Raw genomic sequence first — 22,563 nt, forward strand, 5'->3', positions numbered from 1 at the left:
AAATATCACTGAAATATCACTTCTGTTAATGCTCAAAAAAAAAAAAAAAAAAATCCCAAGCAAACAAAAAATATATTCACTCTGAAGTGAATGCAATTTCTTTTATACAAGTGAATCTTCTTTGTTTCTTCCATTTCTGAAAACTTAAAATATTTGCCCAACTCTAATCACACTGCTTTAGTTAGGATGGAAAGAACTACATTGTACTGGGAAGTAAAATAAAAATGTCATCATGTTTTAATTTATTTACAGAAAGAGGAATTTGAGATGGTATGACTGTTTGTCATCAGGTTTTCATTTGCTGTATACGAAATGAGCCTTCATACATCCAGTTGGGTTTCATTCATTGCCGTTGAATCTCTGTGTGAAGATATGGTATACATCCTGCGGGAAGGAGAAAGCATAATCATGTTGCTTGAAACGAGAAGAACTTTAGGAAGAACTTCTTTACCAAAAGGGTTGTTAGACACTGGAACAGGCTGCCCAGGGAAGTGGTGGAGTCACCATCCCTGGAAGTCTTTAAAAGACGTTTAGATGTAGAGCTTAGGGATATGGTTTAGTGGGGACTGCTAGCGTTAGGTCAGAGGTTGGACTCGATGATCTTGAGGTCTCTTCCAACCTAGAAATTCTGTGATTCTGTGATTCTGTGAGATAACAATTAAGTTCCTAATTCTGGGAATTTGTTTTTCTAGAACATTGTCTTCGCTACACAGGCCTAGAGTTCTTGCATTTATCATGAGATACTAGATGAAACCTCCTTTCTTCTTTGGAGTGATAACTTGGAAGTTAAACACAAATCCAGCCTCCAAAGATACTTTGAAGGTTACTTCAGGTTCGTCTCTCTTTTGCATAAAACTGAAGAGGGATCTTTGGTAAACTATATCTTTGTTACCTCAAATAAACATATACAACCTATATAAACTCCATATACGGATGAGATAAATCTGAACAAAAGATTATAGAATAATCTGCTAAGGCATACTGTGCAAGTTTGAGTATCAACTTGTTCTCTGGACAATACATTTAAAAAGTGCTGGAATTGTTAAGGCTAAAAAATGAATGATGGCATAGGCCTTCATGCCTCTGATACATACATACTGAGTCATGTAAGTTAGAGGCTTTAGAAACAAATTATTCTCCTGAAATTCTATGAAATTCTAGTCACTTAAATCAGTTAGAGCATCTGTGGCCTTTATTGCAGGCTACACTGACACTAATATTCAACATTATGTTGTTATTATTCTATCATGAAGGATAGTTTTCTGTCATAAGACAGAGCTAGAAGCAATTTTGCACCATTGACGATTAGTGTTTCCATGAAGGTGGTCTGCACAGATTTTGCCACAAAGTTATAAATACAGCAAAGGCCTTTTTTGAGTTTTTATAACATTTTGATTTATGAAAAAGAGAAAAGGAACAGGAGGAGAGCACTGTTCCAAAAACCACTAAAACAAATGGTTTTATTTTTCAACTATAAAAATTATTAATAAAGTTGCAGCTTGATATATAAGAAAAAAAAAATTTAAAAACTTCTTGCTTCTGTTTTTACAGGTAGAAACACTTCACAAATTCCATGACAAGAAAGACCATGGTCAAAAACAAAGGCCATGCCCTCCCTACAAAATAAAATAAAATAAAATAAAAATAAAAATAAACAGCCATGACTCTTGGCAGACTTTATGTTCAGTAATTTTTGCGAACACTGTGTACTGAAATATATTCTACATCTCAGAGAAGAAATTACCTCAGTTTCTTCAAAGAGTTTTTCTTCTGCAGTGTCTTCAATCCACCTGACCGGCAACAGGCAAACTTACAATCAATGACCTGGTAAATAATTGGGTTGTACATGGCTGCTGACTTTGCAAGCAGAGTTGGTACCACTGAAAACTGAATAGGAACTGAATCTGGCTGTCCAAAGGCTGACCACACAGAGACCACAGCGTAAGGGATCCAGGCAATGAGGAATCCTGCACAGATCAACATTGCCACCTTGTGAGAGGAAAAGAGAAAAGAGAAAAATAAATTAATCTTGCACAGTTGTCCTTACTGACAGCACTGCACAGAGCTTGGCAGATTGCAAGGGAGCAGGCAACAGAATGAAAAAGAAAAATTATAACTTGCTTGAAATAAATTTGCAATGTGAACAAAAAATGTATCCTGCTATATTTCATTTTCCTAGATACAAAGGTGGGTTGCAAACACCTAATTCTGCATACATGGAATTATTAAAGACACTGGTACACACTGTCCCCAGAGAGCAGAGCTCAGCACCTGCCCCTCCGCTCCCCTTGTGAGGGAGCTGCAGGCCGCCATGAGGCCTCCTCTCAGCCTGCTCTGCTCTGAACAAACCAAGGTACCTCAGCAGCTCCTCATACATCTTGCCCTCTAGACCCTTCACCATCTTCACAGCCTTCCTTTGGACATTCCCTAATAGTTAAATGTCTTCCTTATATTTTGGCACCCAAAACTGCACATAATACTTGAGGTGAGGCTGCACCAGTACAGAGTAAAGAAAGACAATTGCTACCCTGGGGAAAAAAAAAAAAAAAAAAAAAAAAAAAGTCTATTTTCCATTTCAGAACAAGACAAGAGTGCCTTGGGAAAACAAATTATTAAAATAAATTAATTCAGTGCAAGTCCTCCAGATTCTGAGTCTTTTAAAATCAGATTTGATAGATCATAAAAAGAAAGTCTTTGAAGAAATTTCGAGGACTGAAGGACTGAAATCTTGATGGCATGTGGGAGTGCCTCTACAGGTGAATTGTTTTAGAGGGATATGTTCCTGTCTGAGTCTAATATACCTCCCTCTTCTGTAACACACAGAATCAGTCACTGAGGCAAGAGCAAAGGGAATTAGAAAAAGAAGATAATTCTTTTATTAGAATAATTAAAGAAAAAACAACTTAATAAAAGAAGAGATTGCAACACCCTGATCTAATGCAGGGCTTCTTCCTCTCTCACAGGCTGTGCTTACATCCCACAGAGAAGGCACCAAAATGCAGTGGAACTAATAACCTGCCACAAGGATGGGCATTTGCTGAATTTTGCTGAATGAGCTTCACCTGCTTTCAACCAGGAGAGAGTCTATGGCCTTCCACTAGAACAATGTCAATCATTTAAACTTATTTCAAGACAAATATGGAAAAAGTGAACATGAAGTCATTCAAGAAGACAAGAGATGTCAAGTCTCTGTGAATACTTATTTCAGCAGACAAAACATCAGTATAGTTCTGTGTAAGACAGAATTGAAACTACCGGGAATTTAATTGAGAGTGATAACACTAGCACAATATCTAGTTTTCTTTTTCCTTACACTTAGCATGGATTTCATACTCCATTAAAATCTCCAGATGCTCTGAAAAGCAAATTTCTACTGAACTTTTGGATTACGTTCCTGATACATTTACTTTATCCAAAGCAATCTATCTGCACTGAGACACATCCTGATATAGCTTCAAATGACATCATGCAATAATACATACTGAAGAACATATGCCATTATACTGCTGCCATTGATCAACTGTTGTTATGCACCCAGACTGACAGTATCATTTACGCATTCATTTGGAATAAGGCAATTAGCAACACTGCAACAAAAAGTCATCAGAAAGCACAATTTTTTTTGGATCTTGTGGAAACTTTTGTGGACCTTCTGGTTCCACATCCTGATGGTAATATATCTGACAGTGAAATTTTATTCTTTTATGCCTCTTCGTTTTCCAACACTGAAGAAATAATGCGTGTGAGCTATGGATCTCAAACATAGTTTGTTTTAGAAATAGTCCTGTGGAGTTAGATGGGTTGTGTTGGAGACTCGTTGTCTGTATTTACACACACACCAACTACACAGCTGGTCCAAGATAATGTTCTCCACTGTATATCCAAGTGGGAAGCAAAAATTACTATTTTTTGACTCAAATCACATTGAAGTTTTACAAGACAACTACCATATGACAAAATACAAAATAAAAGAATAAAAATAAAAATTTGAAGCCCTAAATCAAACATTTCCACCGTTCTTTAAATGAAAGGTGATGAATAACTGCAAAACAGTACAGTAATGAAGGAACTATTTTAAACACAAGTATGGTTTTATCAGAAGTATTGGCAGCCCTGACCTTACTGACAGCTCAGTTATGTTCCAACATAAAGTCACACACTGCTGTACATTACATAAGTTTATGTTTAACCCCTTAAAAATGAAATAAAATAAATGTTCGATCAGCCAAGAAAAGGATGTTGCTTGTCTCCTTCTTGGCCTGGTTTGCAGAGGCTGGGGAATCTTTTACAACTAAGAAACATGGTTTTGTTTGATAAAAACTTTTACCTTGAGAGATTTCCCAGCACTATAACTAGTATAACCAGCAAGGATCATGATTGTTACCACTGTGAAACAGAAAACAGACTAAATCAGAAAGGGAAAATAGGAAATGGTCTTAGATGGAAAACAGATTTGCATTGGAATGCATTTTTATCAGTGGCTCATGGTTGAACCTAAATGATAAATTATCTTCATAAAAACAATTGCAATATCACAGGAGTGAGTTTGGTTCACATCTTTATTCAAAGAGGAATACAAACAGTCTAAAAGTTTTATTTCTCTGATACAATAATCTGCTTTCTACCTGTTTTCCTGTTATAATTCCTGAGCACCTCTAATGCCTTAAAATAATTCTTTACAACTATTTCTGAAAGAAAAGCCAGTTTTGTGATGGGTAATAGGGCCACAGAGAGATGACATAGCTTGTGCAACATCACACAGGAAGGTAGATCTTCAGACTGAATCATAATCTCAGGGACTCCAAATCGCAGAATCACATAAAAGTGGTTCAGTTTTCAGGAAGCTCTGGATTTTTTTGGCCCAATCTGAGTGCCCTGAACACAAAATTATGTTTCAGCTCTTGTCTTTTCCCATCTTGACAGTAATGGGGGAGAAAGCTGGAAAAATCACTTTCAGATCGTACTATCACTCAGCATAGGATAGCATATTGCTGACATTTTCTAAGCATACTTTTATGATCTGACAGAGCAAATGGAGTTAAATCTTCCTACATACCTTGGTCAGCTTCATTTCAAGTATGTGGCTGTTCTGGATCCTGGTGTCATAGTGAGCAACCTCTTTGGTGGATGACTTGACTTTTAAAATGATTTTAACATAGGAAAACACAATCACTGCAGTTGGGAACAGGAGGCAAAAGAAAAGAATACTCAGAATAAAAGCCTGCCCAGCCACTGAAGCCTGTGCCAGCCACCAGTCCAGAGTGCACGAGGTCCCAAAAGGCTCAGGAGCATAGCTTCCCACTCCAGCAAAAGGCACCGTTGCCCAGAACGTTGCATAGGCCCAAATTATTGCCAGACAAATAAAGGCATGGTGTCTCTTAAGCCAAGTACCTGGAAGACAATTTAAGAGTTACAACTAGACAAGTTACAAACAAGAGTTACAAGGTCCATATATATTTGACACAATTAAACTCATCATTCTACACGTTCAGTAAGAGCTTGTTCAGCTGTTTGACAACAACCTTTGTAGGGTTCATTTCACCTCCTCACACGTTTCTATACTGACCCCTGAGCTGACCACCCAGACCCACTTTGTACCTCATGGAACGAAATACATGCCTGTAGGAAGGGCTCCACCTGGCATTATTTTAGGTCTCTACTTTAGGCTGTGATGATTTACAACCTACAAGTCTATATAAGAACAATCCAAACAGCTAGCTCAGCAACAATCATAGGAATTCCCCTTATATTGGGGGGGGGGGGAGGGGTTATTTCCTCCCAATAAAAGAAAAACATCTTTTCCAACCTGTGACAACACCCTTTAACTGAGAAGACTGAAGCATATAATACTTTATATTCAAGAGATATATGATATTGATGCATATGGTTATAACAGCTTTCATTGTTAAATTCATTTCCTCCTCTCAAGATCCAACTCCGTATTAGAGAGATAATGTCACATTTATTATGACCTATTGCACATCCAAATCTCTTAGATGTTCTAAATTCTTTGCCACGTATCTTAAAATAATTTAGGCATCTAAAGAGGAATACTTTTGTGTATCAGACCACAAGACCTTGAAAGATGTGCAGTACTTGAGCCAGTTAACATTAATAGACCTTGATAAATACAAAATGATTTATCTATGAGTGATTACCGAAACTCATGTCTTAAGCAGATGGATAACAGCAAAAAGGATATGTCCAGTAATACAAATTTAGTTACAGATATAGTTGAGATTACTTGGGTCATGAAATATGTTTATTTTATATGTGCATTCCTCTCTATATTTAACAACAGCGTTTTGGAGAGCTTAAGTATGATTTCAGTCTAGAAACGTTGCACTACAATGACAGGATAAAAAGCTTAAGATGCTTAATTTATCCAAGGAGAGGGTTTCTGCCACCCAGCAAATGAAATGTAACAGGATCCAACAGCTGACTGTTAAGTTAGAACTTGACCTTTTTTAGAGGGACTAATCAACCATCAGTACAATTTACTCAAAATTACTTTATATCTTAAACAGAAGACTAGCTACCTTAATGATATCATTTAGTTCAACAGAAATTCTGTTTTTGATTCAGAAACATTTAGAATCATAAAATATACTGAGTGGGAAGGGACCCACAAGGGTCATGAAGTCCAACTGCTGACTCCACACAGGGCAGTCTGTAAGTTAAACCATGTATCTAAGAATATTGTCCAAAAGCTTCTTGAACACCAAAAGGCTCAGGGCCATGACCACTTCCCTGGGGAGCCTGCTCCAGTGCCTGACCACCCTCCAAGTGAAGAATTTCTTCCTAATATTCATAATTACATTATGTAGAAAGTTGGCAGAGATGACCAAAGCAATTGTTTCTAGTCATGTAAATCCTTCACTCCCTCATATATTTGTATCTTATTTGTTTTGTATTTTGTTTTTTTTCCTCTTATTTCACTATGTGGAAGTGAAAAATAATTTCTAAATGTTCCGTTTCCTTACCCCTTTTGCTCACACACAGCTCTAATGTCCTAGGTTTTCTTGGCTGGGAGAGAGTAGGGGGAGGTTAAGCAGGGGGATAGTGTTACTTTATAGTTTTTCTTCCTTACCATAAGACAAGTGACAGATTTTTAGGTATCTATCCAGGCTGACAGCTGTCATGGTAATAAGGCTCCCACAGCCAAAGAAGAAACCAGCCCATCCATACCAACGGCAGCCCATCCATCCAAACACCCAGCGGTGAGAAAAGAAGGAAATGATACTGAAGGGCTTTCCTACAACTTCAAGAGGAGAAAAGAATGTCAGTTGACTGATAAAATCCATAACTGATTACATCATCCTTTTTTTTTTCAGTAGAACAAGCCCTCCTCTTTGCCCAAAACTAACACCAATAAAAATGTTGAGAGTGGCAAGAGGGCTTCAGGGCACAATAGATGTGATTGAGCTGTGTGCCTTCTGTCCACAGGACTAAGCCAAAGACAGCTGTAGCTAGATCTCATAACATCTACACTGTGGTAGGATGAGTCAAACCTGCAGTATGTGTTGGAAACAAGTGCTTCACTGCAGAGCACATGAACCAAAAGTAAACCCACACTTGGGAACTAAGCATGTACAAATTCTTCCCATAGAAAAACTTCAGAGTATGGTTTAAGTCCACTTGTAAACACATTCCAGTACGGTTGATGAGTAAGCTTTCACATGATCAGACATAGTACTAGTGAAGCTGCATCCTTATAATCAAGTAAGTGTCTTCAAACACATCATAAAAAATTTGCTTTCAAAGAGGACTTCTGCAAACCTTCCAAAGCCCAACAGTAGGATCCACTCTGTTGTAAAGTGCTAGATTACAAAGGAAGATGGTGCTACAATGGTGCTACTGTCGGAGTGTGGACCTGAGCTGCAGAATGGCTTCAGCTCCTGTCCATACCACACTCTTCCTAAGTGACTCTCAGCAAGTCACCTGGCCACAGATAGTCAAAAATTTTAAGCATCCCCAAATGGAAGGTAAATACCTAGCTATTTTGGAGATGCTGCCCTCGTGACTCCTTAGCTCAGTTTTGCATTTGTAAAAATGGAAAGTGCATGATGAAAGAAGTCAGGTAAGGTCATAGGCTGTTCCATTCTTGCCTTAAAACAGACTAACATTATTCAGAGTCTTCGTAGATATCAGGAGAATTAGAAAGTTTGCAAATCGTGATTTGCTAGCTGGAAATCTCCACCTCCTGATTTTTGTTGTTGTTGGTTTTTTTGTTGTTTTTTTTTTTTTTTGGTTGGTTGTTTTTTCTGGGTTGTTGTTTTTTTTGTTTGTTTGTTTGTTTGTTTTTGTCTTAAACTGGATGTACACGAAAATCAGTGGAACAGAAAACTCAAGAACTTACAATCTAGGAACATTGTCATGTTTTCAGAATCCTTCATTTCCACTTACCATTCTGACCTGAAATGCTCAAAAGTCTGAAGGGTTCAACTGCAACACTCAAGCAACATTAAATATTTAACTCCACCTTCCCGTGACTGTATATTCCTGCACAGAAGTTGCCAGAGCACCTCAAGAGAGTTCAAAACTTCTCTGGCTGCCCTGGGCTAGTTTCTCTGGCTGAACCACAATGTCCGTAATGTCATGGTAGCTTGTGAATTGGTCTATAAATAAGGCAGACATGGTCCTGCAAACTGTAATTTCCATAAGGTAACATTCACGGAAATAAGTTCATAAAAATTCACCAAAGTGATCTGAAGTAAATATTTTGGATTGTTCCCAAAAACATTCCATTTAATATCAAAGTGATGTGAAATAAAATATTTCCTTTTCATTCCCAACAGAAAATCAAAACATTTCTACTAAAACAAAATCCTTCTGAAAAAGGCTTTTACTCTGTTTTCTGTGCCAAAAACATCATTAGAAAAAAAAAAAATCAAAATTGGATGTGTTTTTAAACAATGCTTATTGGGCATCTTTTCCTTTAACATAAGCCTGTAAGGAAAATTCTATCTGACCCTGAAGGCTGTGCTTAGGTCATATAAGTACACTTTTATGCAAGCAGAAGAAATATGCTGTAATTTGTCAAGCAAAAACTGACCCCAATGATTAAGGTTTCAAGAAAAACATGAAATACAGCAAGGGTTAGGATATATTCTGAGAGTAAGCAACTTTATTCATGTAAATCATTGCTACCTCTAAAGGACATTTATTTGCACAAAATCAAATTTCTCTTCAGCAACACAGGACTCAGCTTGGCATTAGTGTAAAATGAGGATAATACAGTATTAAACAAGTGCCTAGTGCCACCATGTGGAAATCTACAGGAAGCAGGGCTATTGCAGAACCCATTTCTTGAACAAAGTGCCAAGACAAGCAGGTGATATATAAAGGCTTTGGAAAAAGTCTCATCTCCACTGCAATAGGTCTAAAACCAGAACACATCACATTTCTTGAATTAACATTTTCCATAAAAAAAAAAAAAAAAAAAAAGGAAGACAAAGGAGAAAGGGCACGTTACTTTACCAATCCCAATTATTTTGCGTTACATTTTAACACACAGCAAAATTAAGGCTCCCATGGAAAACAAGATGACAAAGATAAGTTGTATGCTATTGTTGACAGACCTAGAGAGAAACTAGAAACCTTCATGTTAAGATTCTTGCTTTCATAGCATTCCCAAACTTGCTGTAATTTGTGTGTTTGGCACCAGAATTACTGGAAGCAGTTCCTCAACTATGTGCAGTGGCAGCAGCAACAAGCTTCATCTCTGAGGGGCTGGGAGACATCATTTTATGTTGTTCTGTGCTATTTTAGGCATTTAGAGTATGAAAAAAAAATTATGGGAAGAAAAGGGTGTACTGGAGCTGAGGACAGGGGTCATGGAATATGTAAAACATAGGGAGCAGATAATTTTGGGAGCATGGGAACATCCTGCCATTTATATTGTAGTGGGGACACTGCATGGTCATGGCTGAGTCACATCAGGCCTTTGTACTCACTGGATTGCCTGCCATCCAAAATATCCTTTCCTAAAGGACGTCCAGCCCTCTCCCTCTCATTTGCATGTAGCCCTGAGCAGCTTAATGAGATTCATGTCAAGAGCCAAAGAAATTATCTTGACTTTCCAGCTTTGCATAAGCCTTTACAAAGCTTTCTACTCTCATTCCAGGGCATCCAGGCTGCCAGGTTGAAGTAGAAATCCCTCTAGGTGGTTGATGTTGCTCTTACTCTATAGACTGAGACAAATGCTTATTTATCTGACATAAAGATAAAAGAGGAAGGTCACTAGCAAGAAAAGCATTAGCTTTGATAGTCTGATGACTGTTAACATTTTTCAAATTTGCTTCCCTCACCCCCATCCCTGCTAAGATTTGGCTTGATATGTATTCTCAAAGTACCTGGATCCCTTCTGTTGCACCCTACAGCAAGAAATTGCAATTTTCTTCAATACTAATGCAAATCTATTTCATGCTTATTGTGCCAGGATGTTCATGGAAGCTGTCTTTGAAGGTCTGCACAGTCCTGAGGTGAACATGAGCTTTACCTGACACAGAATTGACAAATCCAACCCTATTTTCTCCTCCATACTTTTCACTTATTTTCATCAAGTTGTTCAAGAATGTTGTTTTCTATACTTCTTTCCTATTCATATACAGATAAGAGAGCAGAAATATCAGTAACAAAAGGCACTTGGGGCTTTTTAGGACTTCCAGAGGACCGTCTCTTTCTGATGCCAGAAAGAATGGTGGGATAGTAAAAATTAATAAAAATATGATATGAAATTACCTGAAATGCCCAGATCACACACTGCTAAATTAACAGTCATTATTTCAGCAGGTCTCAACTTCTTTTTTCGCTTTGAAGACATAAAAATAACGTACCCGTTTCCCAGAGTTGAAAGAATCCCTATAATAAAAAAGAAAAGGAAAAAAAATAAAGGTAGAGTTCTCCTTAAAACCAGCAATATCCCATCTTCCTTGTGAAATTCTCTGGTATTTTCAGCCTATCTCTTTAGTCCCAAGGCTAGATATTTTACTCTGAAACATGATCATCTCATCCTCATTGTACAGCTCATAGAGACATCTACTGCAGATATCTCCCACCCACAACAAATGTTATTTTCCTCTCTGCAGCAAGACATTGCCTTCACTACCTGAGCCTGCAAAGCTATTGAATGAATGCATATAAAAGAAATCCCATAGTTCCTCTGTTCTCATCAATCCCCTTTGTCTCACAAGTGTTCATAAAGCCACAAGAATAAAACTAAACTGTCTAATCACAAGGACCCCAATCTCTGAACAGCCTAAATTTTATTCTACACTATAATAAGAGGTTGAAGGATACATTTCTAAAATAATGAAAAATATTTAGATCAATATGACATCTCAAATTTTCCGATAAAAATAATTTCTATCACAATAAGAAAGAAAAAAAAAATCTTGATGGTAACTTCCATCTGGAATTCAGTGCATTAAAAGAGATCCTGTTCATATTGTTTGGTCTCTTTTTTAGCCATATCACCATCTAAGACCCATAGAGCCCCATGCTGCAGGTGGTTGATCATCCGTGGAGCTAATCACACTGATACCTCAAATTCCAGGGTTTCCATTTCCCTTAAAGACACCTATTTCTTTACTAATTCATATCTGAAAGAGTTTGGACCCGGAGTGAGTGCTTTGCAGTGAAAAAATTGTAAAGAACACAACTTCTATTTCAGAAAGCAAGAGTCTCACCCCTACAGATACTGCAGTTTCCATCACCCTGTGCTCTTACTTGAATTGGGTGTAAATGGCCAGATTTTGGCAGTGGGGAGGCTGCAGTGGCCTCCGTGGAGTGAGGATGGAGTTGCCTGGTGGAGCCCTGTGGAGCTACTGCCAATTCCAGCCAACTCCACTGTGGACACACTACAGGCAAAACTGGGCCAGGCAGAGGAGTTTGTGGCACTTCTGTGAAGGTATATTTGAGAAAAGGAGCTAAACATCAAGAGAAATAAAAGAGAAAGCAGGAGTGCCTTCATGGTGCAGCTGGTGACACCCAAAGGGACCGTGACCCATGGAGGCCTCATGCCTGAGACATGTAAGTGCAAGGTCCTTCCAAGTGCAAGGTGCTGCCACTGGGCCAGGCCAATCCCAAGCACAATTACAGGCTGGTCAGAGGATGGACTGAGAGCAGCCCTGAGGAGAAGGACCTAGGGGTGTTGGTTGATGAGAAGTTTGATGTGAGTGTGCATTTGCAGACATAAAAGCCAAACTAATCCCAAGCTACATCAAAAGCAGCAAGGCCAGCAGGCCAAGGGAGGTGATTCTACCCTCTGTTCTGCTCTTGTGAGACCTGGAGTGCTGTGCTCAGCTCTGGAAACCCCAGCACAAGAAGGGCATGGAATTATTAGAATGAGTCCAGAGGAGGGCCATAAGGATGGTCAAAGGGCTGGAGCACTTCTCCTATGAAGACAGGCTGAGAGAGATGGGGTTGTACAGCCTGGAGACAGAAGGCTCCAGAAATGCTTTAGAACAGCCTTCAAGTACCTAAAGTGGGCCTGCAGGAAAGCTAGGGAGGGATTCTCTTGGGTGGGAGTGGTAGGACAGGGAGTAATGGATTTAAACTAGAAGAGAATAGGTTTAAATTAGATATAAGGAAGAAATTCTTTACTCTGAGGGTAGTGAGGCCCTGGCACAGGCTGCCCAGAGAAGCTGTGGATGCCCCATCACTGGCAGTACCCAAGGCCAGGCTGGATGGGGCTGAGGGCAGCCTGGGCTGGTGGAAAGTGCCCCTGTCCATGGCAGGGGGCTGGAAGTAGGTGATCTTTAAGGTCCCTTCCAACCCAAACCATTCCATGATTCTGTATTCTAAGAAGAAGACAAAGAAGAAAAGAGTGACCTCCTTATCTTTATCTCTCCCTATCTAAGCTTTCTCACTTTTGCTCTTCCTATTTCCTCTCCCATCTCACAGTGAGGGCAGTGAGCAAGTGGCTGGAGGGGTGCTTGGCTGCCACCTGGAGCCAAGCCTCCACACTACTATATATATATATAAAAAAAAAAAAAAAGACCTAAATAACCCAGTTTTCCTCTGCTGATGAGACAGCAAAATCATTTTTCATGGTGTCTTCCAACACATTGTGCTGGTGGTGCACACTCAGCTGTATTCCACGTGTTCCAAAAAGAGACTGCAGGTCACCATCCACCTAGCCAAGCTGCCATCTCCAAATACACCACATAATTTTCATCAGCTCCTCTTTCTCAGGAATTAGACCTCAGGAATTAAATAGGCATTTTCTTTTGCCCAGCAATGAAATGATCATCTTGCAAAGGTGCCGTGTTTTTCCATAACCAAGAAACCAAACCTGGGAACATCTGTGAGGCAGAGAAAAATGGCTTCCAGCAGCTAAAACCAGACTATTTCACAAGAAATATGAGGGACTGCAGAACTGAAGGTTTAGTGAACTCAGAAGAAAGGTACTTTGATTCCGAATTTTTCAGTAATGTGTAATTGGAAACACTAATCTAATTGGAAACATCTAATTGGAAACATCTAATTGGAAACACTTCCTATTTTTATACTGCAAGTATTGCTTTCTGGAATATTAAAAAAAAAATAAGAATAAACATTATAACAGAAGTTGGCTTATCCTTTAATCTTGGGTTTTCTCAGCAAATTTGATTTATCTTTGGTGAATTAAGTTTAAAGCACATCCCATTTTTATGGCTCTGCAAATTTAATCTAAATTATAAGTAGATACAGATATTCGTTTGATTTTTTTTTCTTTGCAGCTAAGTGAATCACTTTCAGTGTTGCTGAGTATATTTCATATATCTTAATCTTTTTATACCCATTTTTATCTCCAGTGAAATTAAGGATACCTAGTGTGCCATCATTTTCTTTGAAAGACCTTTCAAAAACACCTGTCATTGTCCTGAATCTTTTTGAACAGACAGGAAGTCCAGAGAGATTTCTTGATCAAATAAGTCTCTGAAGGAAATTTTTATTATTAATAGCTATATTTCAGATGGTCCCAGTTCACTTTCCTCCTAATCCTACAGCTGGAAGGTATCAAGTGATAATTTAAGTCCCTTTTTGCACCTATCATTTCTGACAGTTGCTTATCTGGATTCTTTGTAAACTCATTTATATTAGAAACTTTACAATCTCTCTAGACAAGTCATCTAATGTTTTAGTTTCCCTGCTATTGAAAAGGTTTAGCTAACAGCTATCTAAAGTCCTTGCTGGTGCAAGCTCCCAGCTCTGGTAGGTGATGGCAGGTTGTGTGCTTGGGCAGAGTCCAGAGTTGGAAACAGGGAACAAAAGACTCTTCAGATATAAAAGAAAGTTTTGTTTTGTTTTGTTTTTCCATGAGGAAAAGATTCAGGGAAGAACTGTCCATGGCAGTGTAACCCTATTACTTATCTCCACACAATGAGCCAAGGATGCAATAGTTAAAAATGTGACACCTGCAGGGAAAGCTCAAGGTACAGATTGGTAACCTGCAGTGAAAGGCAAAAGCACATGAAAGAAGCAATCTGAACAAATAAGACTCCTTTTCTCCTATCTGAGAGGGGTCTAAAGCATCAGAAAAAAAAAATAATAATAATAATAACAATTCAGGATTTTGTTTGCAATTAAGCTGTTTTATAATAAACCAAGGAAGTGCGCAACAAGTTTGCAAATCAATGGTTACTTGCCATGGGCTTCAGAAGAAGCTGACTGCCAGCAGGTCTCTGCTCGGTAGTGAGTCATCCATATAGTGAATCAATCATATCAGTGATGAAAAAGATAGCAGGGAAGTGACAAGGTAAAAATAATCAGATTCTTAAAAACATGTGTACTGTTTGATTTTTTATTTTTTTTAAGGTGATTAAAAAAATACATGTGGAGGTGAACAAGTTAGGATGCTGTCTTACAGAGAATGTAAGGTTTGGTCAAGACCCCTGATTTTCTTTAAAAACAGAGAAATGCATTTTTATCTTTAGAAACTGAAATATTTCAGTTTCTGACCCTAAAAACTCTGCCAACTGTCCTGATAGGATCCCAGTCTTGTTCACTCACTGTGAAGCTTCTTCCCATTTTGAACCATATTTTAAGTCCACCTCTCTAGCTTCAAGCACAAAGATTCCCAATAGTAATTACCACCTCCCAACTTCCCACTTCTCCACAGCTGGTCTTTACCATCAGGATGTCCATTCCAAACATCCTCAGGATAGCAGAGCATTTCTTGAAGGGATCTGCACAGGAAGAGATGCAATTCAGTGGCAGAAGAAGACCAATGACAGGTTTGTTCTGAACCACAAGTTTTGATAAGAAGACAGAGACATACTGTCAATGGATGCTCCAGCTGTTTTCCATCTTCTACTGATAATGCAGTTAACAAAGTAAATCAAACACGTCTGCAATACTGCACAGTTACCACAACTGTGCCCAAGAGCTATTTAGGCACATAGCTTTTGCTTACTTCTTTGAATACTTGGGAGTTGTGATTATCTACAAGGCTGCCAATTAAAGACCTCAGCAAGCCTGTCATGTGAAATTTGAGCACAGAATCATTTAGGTTGGAAGAGACATCTAAGATCATCTGGTCCATCTTTTAACCTAGTACCCTTGCTAAGTCCACCATGTCAGTGAATTATTTCACTGAGCTACAATTCCTTCCCCGCTACCTCAAACAGAGACCTTATCCACCACCTAACATATCTGCACAGCAGTTCATGTTGCAGCAAAAGGAGTGGGGACTCTGAACTTGTAGAAATCAGCTTAGTGGTGAAGAAAATTCAGGGTTATTTTTGTCTGAAGAAAGTAAAATAGCCATCTAGAGATTTTCCTGGGAACAACATGAGTTAATTTTCCTCTAACTTCTCATATTTTTGTATGGCCCAGGATATTATTAAAATGTTGTCATCCACCTACACATGAATGAGTTATAAAATAAGGGTTGGCACAATGACAGGAGCTAGTGTGAGGTATAACCCACACTTAAAACATTAGCCCAAACAAAGTCCTTTTTTTTTTTTTTTTTTTTTTTAAAGTAAAATGTATTTAAAACTACTTCTCCCCAGCTATGCACAAGCAGAGAAGGAAGACATAACCTTGCTTCATCTATCACTTCTGTTTAGTACCCTCCTTTATTACCTGAGCTCTTATATTAGAGGCTGATTTGTAATTCTTCTTTGATGATAAAAAGCATAACACTCTCCTTTTTCAAACAAACCCCTGTGAATAGTTGTACACTTCTCTCAGCCTCTGGCTGAGAAGTAACATCCGTTACTGAATTGCAGTGTCAAAAACACTGCTGGTCAAAAACTGGTCTAAAAAACATGAAACCAGTTAAACCAGTTGCCATAGCTGAAATGGCAGAGGGCATGGCTGACCAACAACCAGGCAATGATTGCTTGAAATCATTGCAATGAAAAAAGTTACACATATAATCAATAGATAAGTTATTTATAAGCCCTTTTTAACTATAAAGCCAGTCTCCTCACACTCCTCACTTAAGACTACATCTGCATGGTTGGGGTTTGGCTTTTTGCTGGAAATTTATGATTTCTTGCCTTTGCCTTAATTTGAGTCTCTGCTTTTCAAGATGTTTTGCACCTGGCAGGGTTATTTGGAACTGAAAAAATCTATATTAAATACAGCCCATATAAATAGGCAACATAGTATACATTGGTAGAATTAATTTCAGCTCCTCTGACATAATTTTAATGGGATTAAAAGTAAGTTTGCTTAACTGAGCAAAAAAGACTTGAGGGGGGTTATTTTGGACAGTTCAGTGAAGAAATCTCCTTGCACAGTAGCTATAAAAAATATTATTTATATTATACATATATAAAGAATCTGAAGAGTTAAGATACATACAAAATGATGCATGAATACTGAAAACAGCACAATGATATTAAGCAGAGCAGAGCTACAGCTTCACTTATCAGCTCTATCATTCTGAATTCTTTTTTCACTAAAGACATAAACAGAAGGCTGGTGAGAAATAAGTGTTATTCAAGCCTTTGTCAGACTTCCACAGTAGAAAATAAAATTAGATTACTCTTAGATGAGTCAGAGGAAAGGCAGTAAAAGAGGCATGCATGCAAAATAGTGAATGAGAAACATGAAGGTAGGACTGAAATGTCTTTGTGCTTTGTGCACAAGTAGAGTTAGAGAATGAACCCAAAAGAAATCAATGGGAATGAATATCCCGTATATCCTGTTTTTAACTGTGGGGTTCAGGTTTCTGAGACCCGGTGCACAGTTTGGTGTGGCACTGTTACACAACCTGGGCTTGGCTTTACTGAGAAAACAGTGGTTGAGCTGTGAGAAAGTAAATCAGCTAAAGCCATAAAACACAAGGAAACCCTAATCAAAACCACAAAAAGAAGTGCAACTGCTAAGGCAAGTTAGAAGCTCAAGTATTTGAGAGCAAAAGCATTGACAAAAAAAAAAAGAAGAAAAAAAAAAAAAGTCAGTGCTCCCCAAAAGGCAAAAACTCAGATCGTAAATCAGCAAGAACAAGGACTTGCTTATTCTTAGAAGTAATGGAGACCAGTGTTTCCCAACTGAATGACAATTGCCTGGCATATGAATGAACCTAGCTATCATCTCTGTGCACTAACCAATAAATAATTGCATTTATTCTGCTTACAAAGTCACTTTGCACATGGTGAAAGACTCCAAAACAAAATGTAGGTGAAGGTCGTGGGCAGAAAGTGCTGTTTGATATAGTAAGTAACAGAGGACAGCTGATGTCAGGAGCTGAGCAAGGTTTGAGCAAACACATCTGAGGATGTTCTTTCTTGATGCATGGGCACATGAGAAAGACTTTGAAAATCCACACAGTGTAAGAGAAGAAGACATCTCTGGTCAGGAACGATTAAACTGCAGGCTAGCAACCTATCATTAGAAATAAAAGGTTTCTTCACTTTTCACTGGAAGGTCCACTAGTTTTCATGTTTGACCAGCTGGAGCAGCATTGTCTGTTGACATTAACCATATTTCTAATATCTTCCCTCCTCTCCCTCCTAGATTTTTCTTTCTGGTATGGCTATGCAATTACACATCTAATGCACTACAGCTTCTACCTTCTTTGTGAATGCCTGCAAGGATTCAGTGACATATTCATATTTCAAAGTTGAATTAAAAAATCATTACCAATTACTGTCAAATAAAACCCAGCTATGATGTCAGCTTCTCTAGAAAGCTTTGATGCGAAGGGGTCTTCCTTCTGTAGGTAGTGTGGGAGGTACTCTTCCTGGGAGGAAGCGTTGTGATCTGATGCCATCCCATTCATGACCAGCTCAATGTCTGGGGAAAAAAAAAAAAAGAAAAAAAAAAGGAAGAACAGAGTATGCAATAGATAACACATGCCACAAGAAATTGTGAAGATAATTTTCTTCATACATAATATGTTTCCTCCCATCTCCATTGCTGTTCTACCAGCTCCCAGGGCATTTCATGATCCAATTCAAAATTGCATAAAGCATTCTGACATATTTTATTTCAGGCCTTTATTTATCCCAGAATGTCATGATTCATATTGCAATCACCATAGTAATCCATGCGAGCAATATCTAAAAACCAGTGTGTTCTGGCATGCAAGCCAGGGTCTCTGAAGTACCTTCCCCGAATATCTTAAGGAGCTTCATGTTTCCAGACAAGTGACCCAGAAGAGTGACCTAAGACTGAGAATCTGGGAAAAAGAAGTAGGGCAATTGCTGATGTCTGAATAGCTTCATAGTCCAATGTGTTAATGCATGTTGAACTTAATGTCTTTATCTATATGCACTGTTCTTATAATCCCGAGAAACCAGGAATTATCAGTTAGACAGTCCTAGCAATTTCTTCATATCCTGAGGGGCACTGTCTACAGACTGGAGCTGTGCAAATTTCACAGTAAAAAGAAGAGCTGTATCTATAAATTATCCTTAGAATTATTTAGCTGGGTTCTCATGTAAATAACTTCACATGATTATGGCTATAAACACTAATTGGTATTATGGTTATGAAGAAGCAGCAGGAGTATTAAATAAGACTCACCTAGGCAGGCTGGTTAAGTTTCCTACTTCTTTTGGGGGAAAATGGTGAAATGAGCTTAAGATCAATAAGGTGAACCCTGACAAGGGAAAAATACGTGTAGAATCTGGCAGACATCCTTGCAGGTTGAGAAGCTGACACTAGACCAGTATAGACTGGGTTGTTGTCTACAGGTGCCTCTTCTTGACCCTGAATGTAGCAGGACTCCACAACAAGGTGTCTACCTTTAAGCATCTCAAATGAACATCAGGTGTCCATGCTTAGGCAGTTGAATTGAGCTCTGTATCTACATTAGGATGCAAGGACTCAACCTCATGGATACCTGGAAACTAAAGCATGTTTTTCTCTTGTAGATACCCATGACAAAAACATCAGATTTGGATAAGATAAATCCTATCTGTGGTGTCTAATTTACAGGGGCTTAAAGTTCAGAAGATCAGTGATACCCTTAATATTAAACAAACAAACAAATAAAAAACAGTTTTGCTTTGCCTGGCCAGTGCAGAATTAGGCCTGTTTCCTGGTATGAAGAAAGACTGGCTCTTACTGTTAACTTCATACACTGCTGCTGATCAAGGAATGCTCATGCACATTTAAGCAAGACAAGAGGGAAAGAATCATTTTATTTAACTTTACTGCAAAGGTGAGAGAGAAAAAAGTGCTGCCTTTAACACCTAATATTTTTTTTTCCTCCAGAGGAGACAAATAGTGTTTTTGTTGAAAAAGACTTACCCCACCTCCTTGATCTCAGATATATGTGTATTCCCTCACCTTCCACGTCAGAGCTCTCCAACATGCAGCCAAAGATGCTGCAGTTCAGACGTGTTTAAAGAATTCAGAGATACTCAATATTCCCCTAGAAAAGCATTTCATTATTTAACCAATTCTCTGTCTCTTCTGCATCCTGAAGGCAGACAGTCTTCTCACTAACAGCCCTGTGTGGCCACAGACATACCTGATGACACCTACCTACAACTAAAGTACCCATATCTCCCTCCCTGCTGTCCCTCAAACTTTGGGGAAAACAATAAATAAGCAAACAAATAAACAACAACAATAATAAAAAATTCAATTTATGAGGATCAGGCCTTGGGTGAACATTACCATTCCATGGGAGAAACCAGGTTTGATAAGATTTGGGTTTGATAGAAATAAGTATTGAAGTGTTTGGGGGCTTCTTCCTTTCCTGAGCCATGTTAAAATTTCCCACTCAACTTATTATTTGGTGGCTCATGAGGACAATATCATTTATTTTGCAAGTATGCATGAAAGAGTACCTTTAGAGAAGAAGTCTCAACTTCTTTACATGCGATCCCTAGCCAGAAACTCAGTCATTAGACTCTTCAACCTGCCTCTGAAGGAAAGGTGCAGATTTCCAAACAAGTCACGGCTACAAGGTGGAAGGAATGCTTCACTGATGAAACTGGACAGCTACAATGTGGGAGATATTGCTGTTTTTCTCATAACTCATTATCTGCTTGGAAATGTTAATGTTATTACAGAGTAGTTCTATCTGGCTGAAGAAAAAGAAAAAAACTACTTATCTTGGCTTTAAGAAAAAAAACAATATTATTTACAGGCACACAGATTTGCTGCCAATTTTCTACAAAAGAAAAGGGAGATGTATCTCTGACTTCAAAAAAAAAAAAAAAAAAAAAAAAGAATGCAATTAACAAGGCAGAATAATTATGCCTCTCTTAATTCCATGTCAAGAAAAGCCATAATCCTGATCAGCATCCAATTCCTACAAAGGCTTGGGTAAAAACAACTAAGGATGGGGATAATTTTTAAACTATCAGGTAAAGCCTAATATATTTAGGAGATGTATATTTTCCAATATTAATTATTCCATAAGCAAAGATTTGAACTACTAACCCTATTAGTTTGTCTTGTTTTATGCATTTGATTTTTTAAGACACCACAGTATTATAATGCCTTATAAAGGTCATAAAGGCTCTGATCCACAGCCTCTAAAAGTTAATAAGTCAGGGAAAGAGACCATATAATGTTATTTTAATATAAACTTTGGTGGTATAAGTGATATGTACATGTGGCAATCTCCATTGTTTTCAGGTTCCTGTGAACCTCTAAAACATCAAGTTATCAGACAGGTGAGCTATAAGATTCAAATTATGCCTTCTGCCACATGGCTAAACTAAGTATTGGCAGTTGCAGGCTAAACTTGAGTACCCTAATCTAAATTAGTAAGAAAACGTCTTTAAACTGATGTTAGCTTGCCAAAAAAAAAAAAAAATAATAAGATGCATTCTATTTATGAAGAACAGCCAACTGATATGAAACGGGAAAAGTATTTTCGTAACTTTGCGAGGAATTGAGGGAAATATAAACACCAACCATTTTCCCAAAAACATCTGAAAAAAAAAAAAAAAAGCATGGTGTAGCTCAGAGGCAAAAGTTATCCAGTATGAGAATGAGCAGTATGCAGCACATGTCACAGAATCACAGAAAGGGAGCTACAACTAGATGCTGCCAAAAGAGTCCTCTGCAAAAATTATTGTGGCAGCAGTGCTTTTAACATGATTGTTTCACAAGAGAGAACAAGGAATGGATTATATGCAAAGTCATGGACCACATATAAATTTTGCAATCCTTTTTGGAAGCAGATGAATTTACTGGGATGTAAATTGTAGAGTGAAACAAAAGACATCCGTGGACCTCTGTGCAAGTGCAGAGAAATAATTAGCAGAGCTCACTTTAAAAGAGCTATCACAGCTAAAGTGATAACATGATGAAGTGTGTTAATTAAGAAACTAACTTTCTTTTCTCTCACAATACGTAGTAAGTCTTACAAAAAAAAAAAAAAAACAAAAACAAACAAAAAAAAACCTATGAATAATTTTATCTGATTAAGTAAAAGACAAAAGCTATAAGGATATATTAGTGCCAGAGGGTACTGTTTTCAAGAGGGGAAAAGGGAATGATCTTTCTCTTTTCTTTGTCCAGTGATAGCCATTTCTCAGATTCTCCATAACAAAGTCAGTTAGCTCTCAATGTCAGCTGAAAGCCAGTTCATATTGTCAGATGTAATTTTTATTTTAAACATTTAATTTTTGTTTTAAATTTCTATTTTATTTTTAATATTTTTTTTATTTTAAACATCCCCTGTATTTTGCAGAGCACATTGTGCAAGCATGGGACATGGGAGGCAAATGCCCCCGTGGGCATTGCCTTTTCCTCCTGCATCCATCCTGGCTGCTACAATGATAACATTTACCAACACACCTGGTGACAAATCCTGCTCTTCCCTTTATCTGCCTGATTCTCAGTACTCATTTTTCTCCAGTTTGACAGTGTTTCTCCAGACTTGCTTTCTGATAGTGGCATGCCTCCTTAGTCAACAGTCTGACTAGCTGCTGTATTTCAGAAGGTAGATAACAGTGACCAGAAAACTCATCTCAAAACAATCACAGAGCACCATCCTTGCCTTGCCTTGCCTTGATTCACCTTGCCTCTTCATTTTTCCCCTCCTAAGATATCTGAAGAGACTTGTTTAAGAAAGATGGTCATGACTTAATCTCAGTTTAAGTGTAAAGTCTGCAGACTCAGGCTATGAGCTGGAATCTGTCTTCTCCTTAG

At 38.1% G+C, this 22,563-nt stretch overlaps 1 protein-coding gene across 1 annotated transcript; it reads right to left on the reverse strand.

Moving 5' to 3' along the window:
* Window positions 1-320: 320 nt before the first annotated feature.
* On the reverse strand, window positions 321-18,238 carry LOC311207657 (opsin-5-like; the record flags this gene model as incomplete). The annotated part of the gene is made up of 6 exons (XM_084283799.1): window positions 18,085-18,238; window positions 10,744-10,863; window positions 7,091-7,261; window positions 5,057-5,391; window positions 1,745-1,989; window positions 321-384 (listed from the first exon to the last, which is right to left on the reverse strand). Exons 1-6 carry the CDS (start codon window positions 18,221-18,223, stop codon window positions 321-323), a joined length of 1,074 nt encoding a protein of 357 aa, XP_084139925.1. The 5' UTR covers window positions 18,224-18,238.
* Window positions 18,239-22,563: the final 4,325 nt, after the last annotated feature.

Source organism: Netta rufina (assembly GCF_964035555.1).
Source record: "Netta rufina genome assembly, chromosome: 3".
Lineage (NCBI taxonomy): Eukaryota > Metazoa > Chordata > Aves > Anseriformes > Anatidae > Netta > Netta rufina.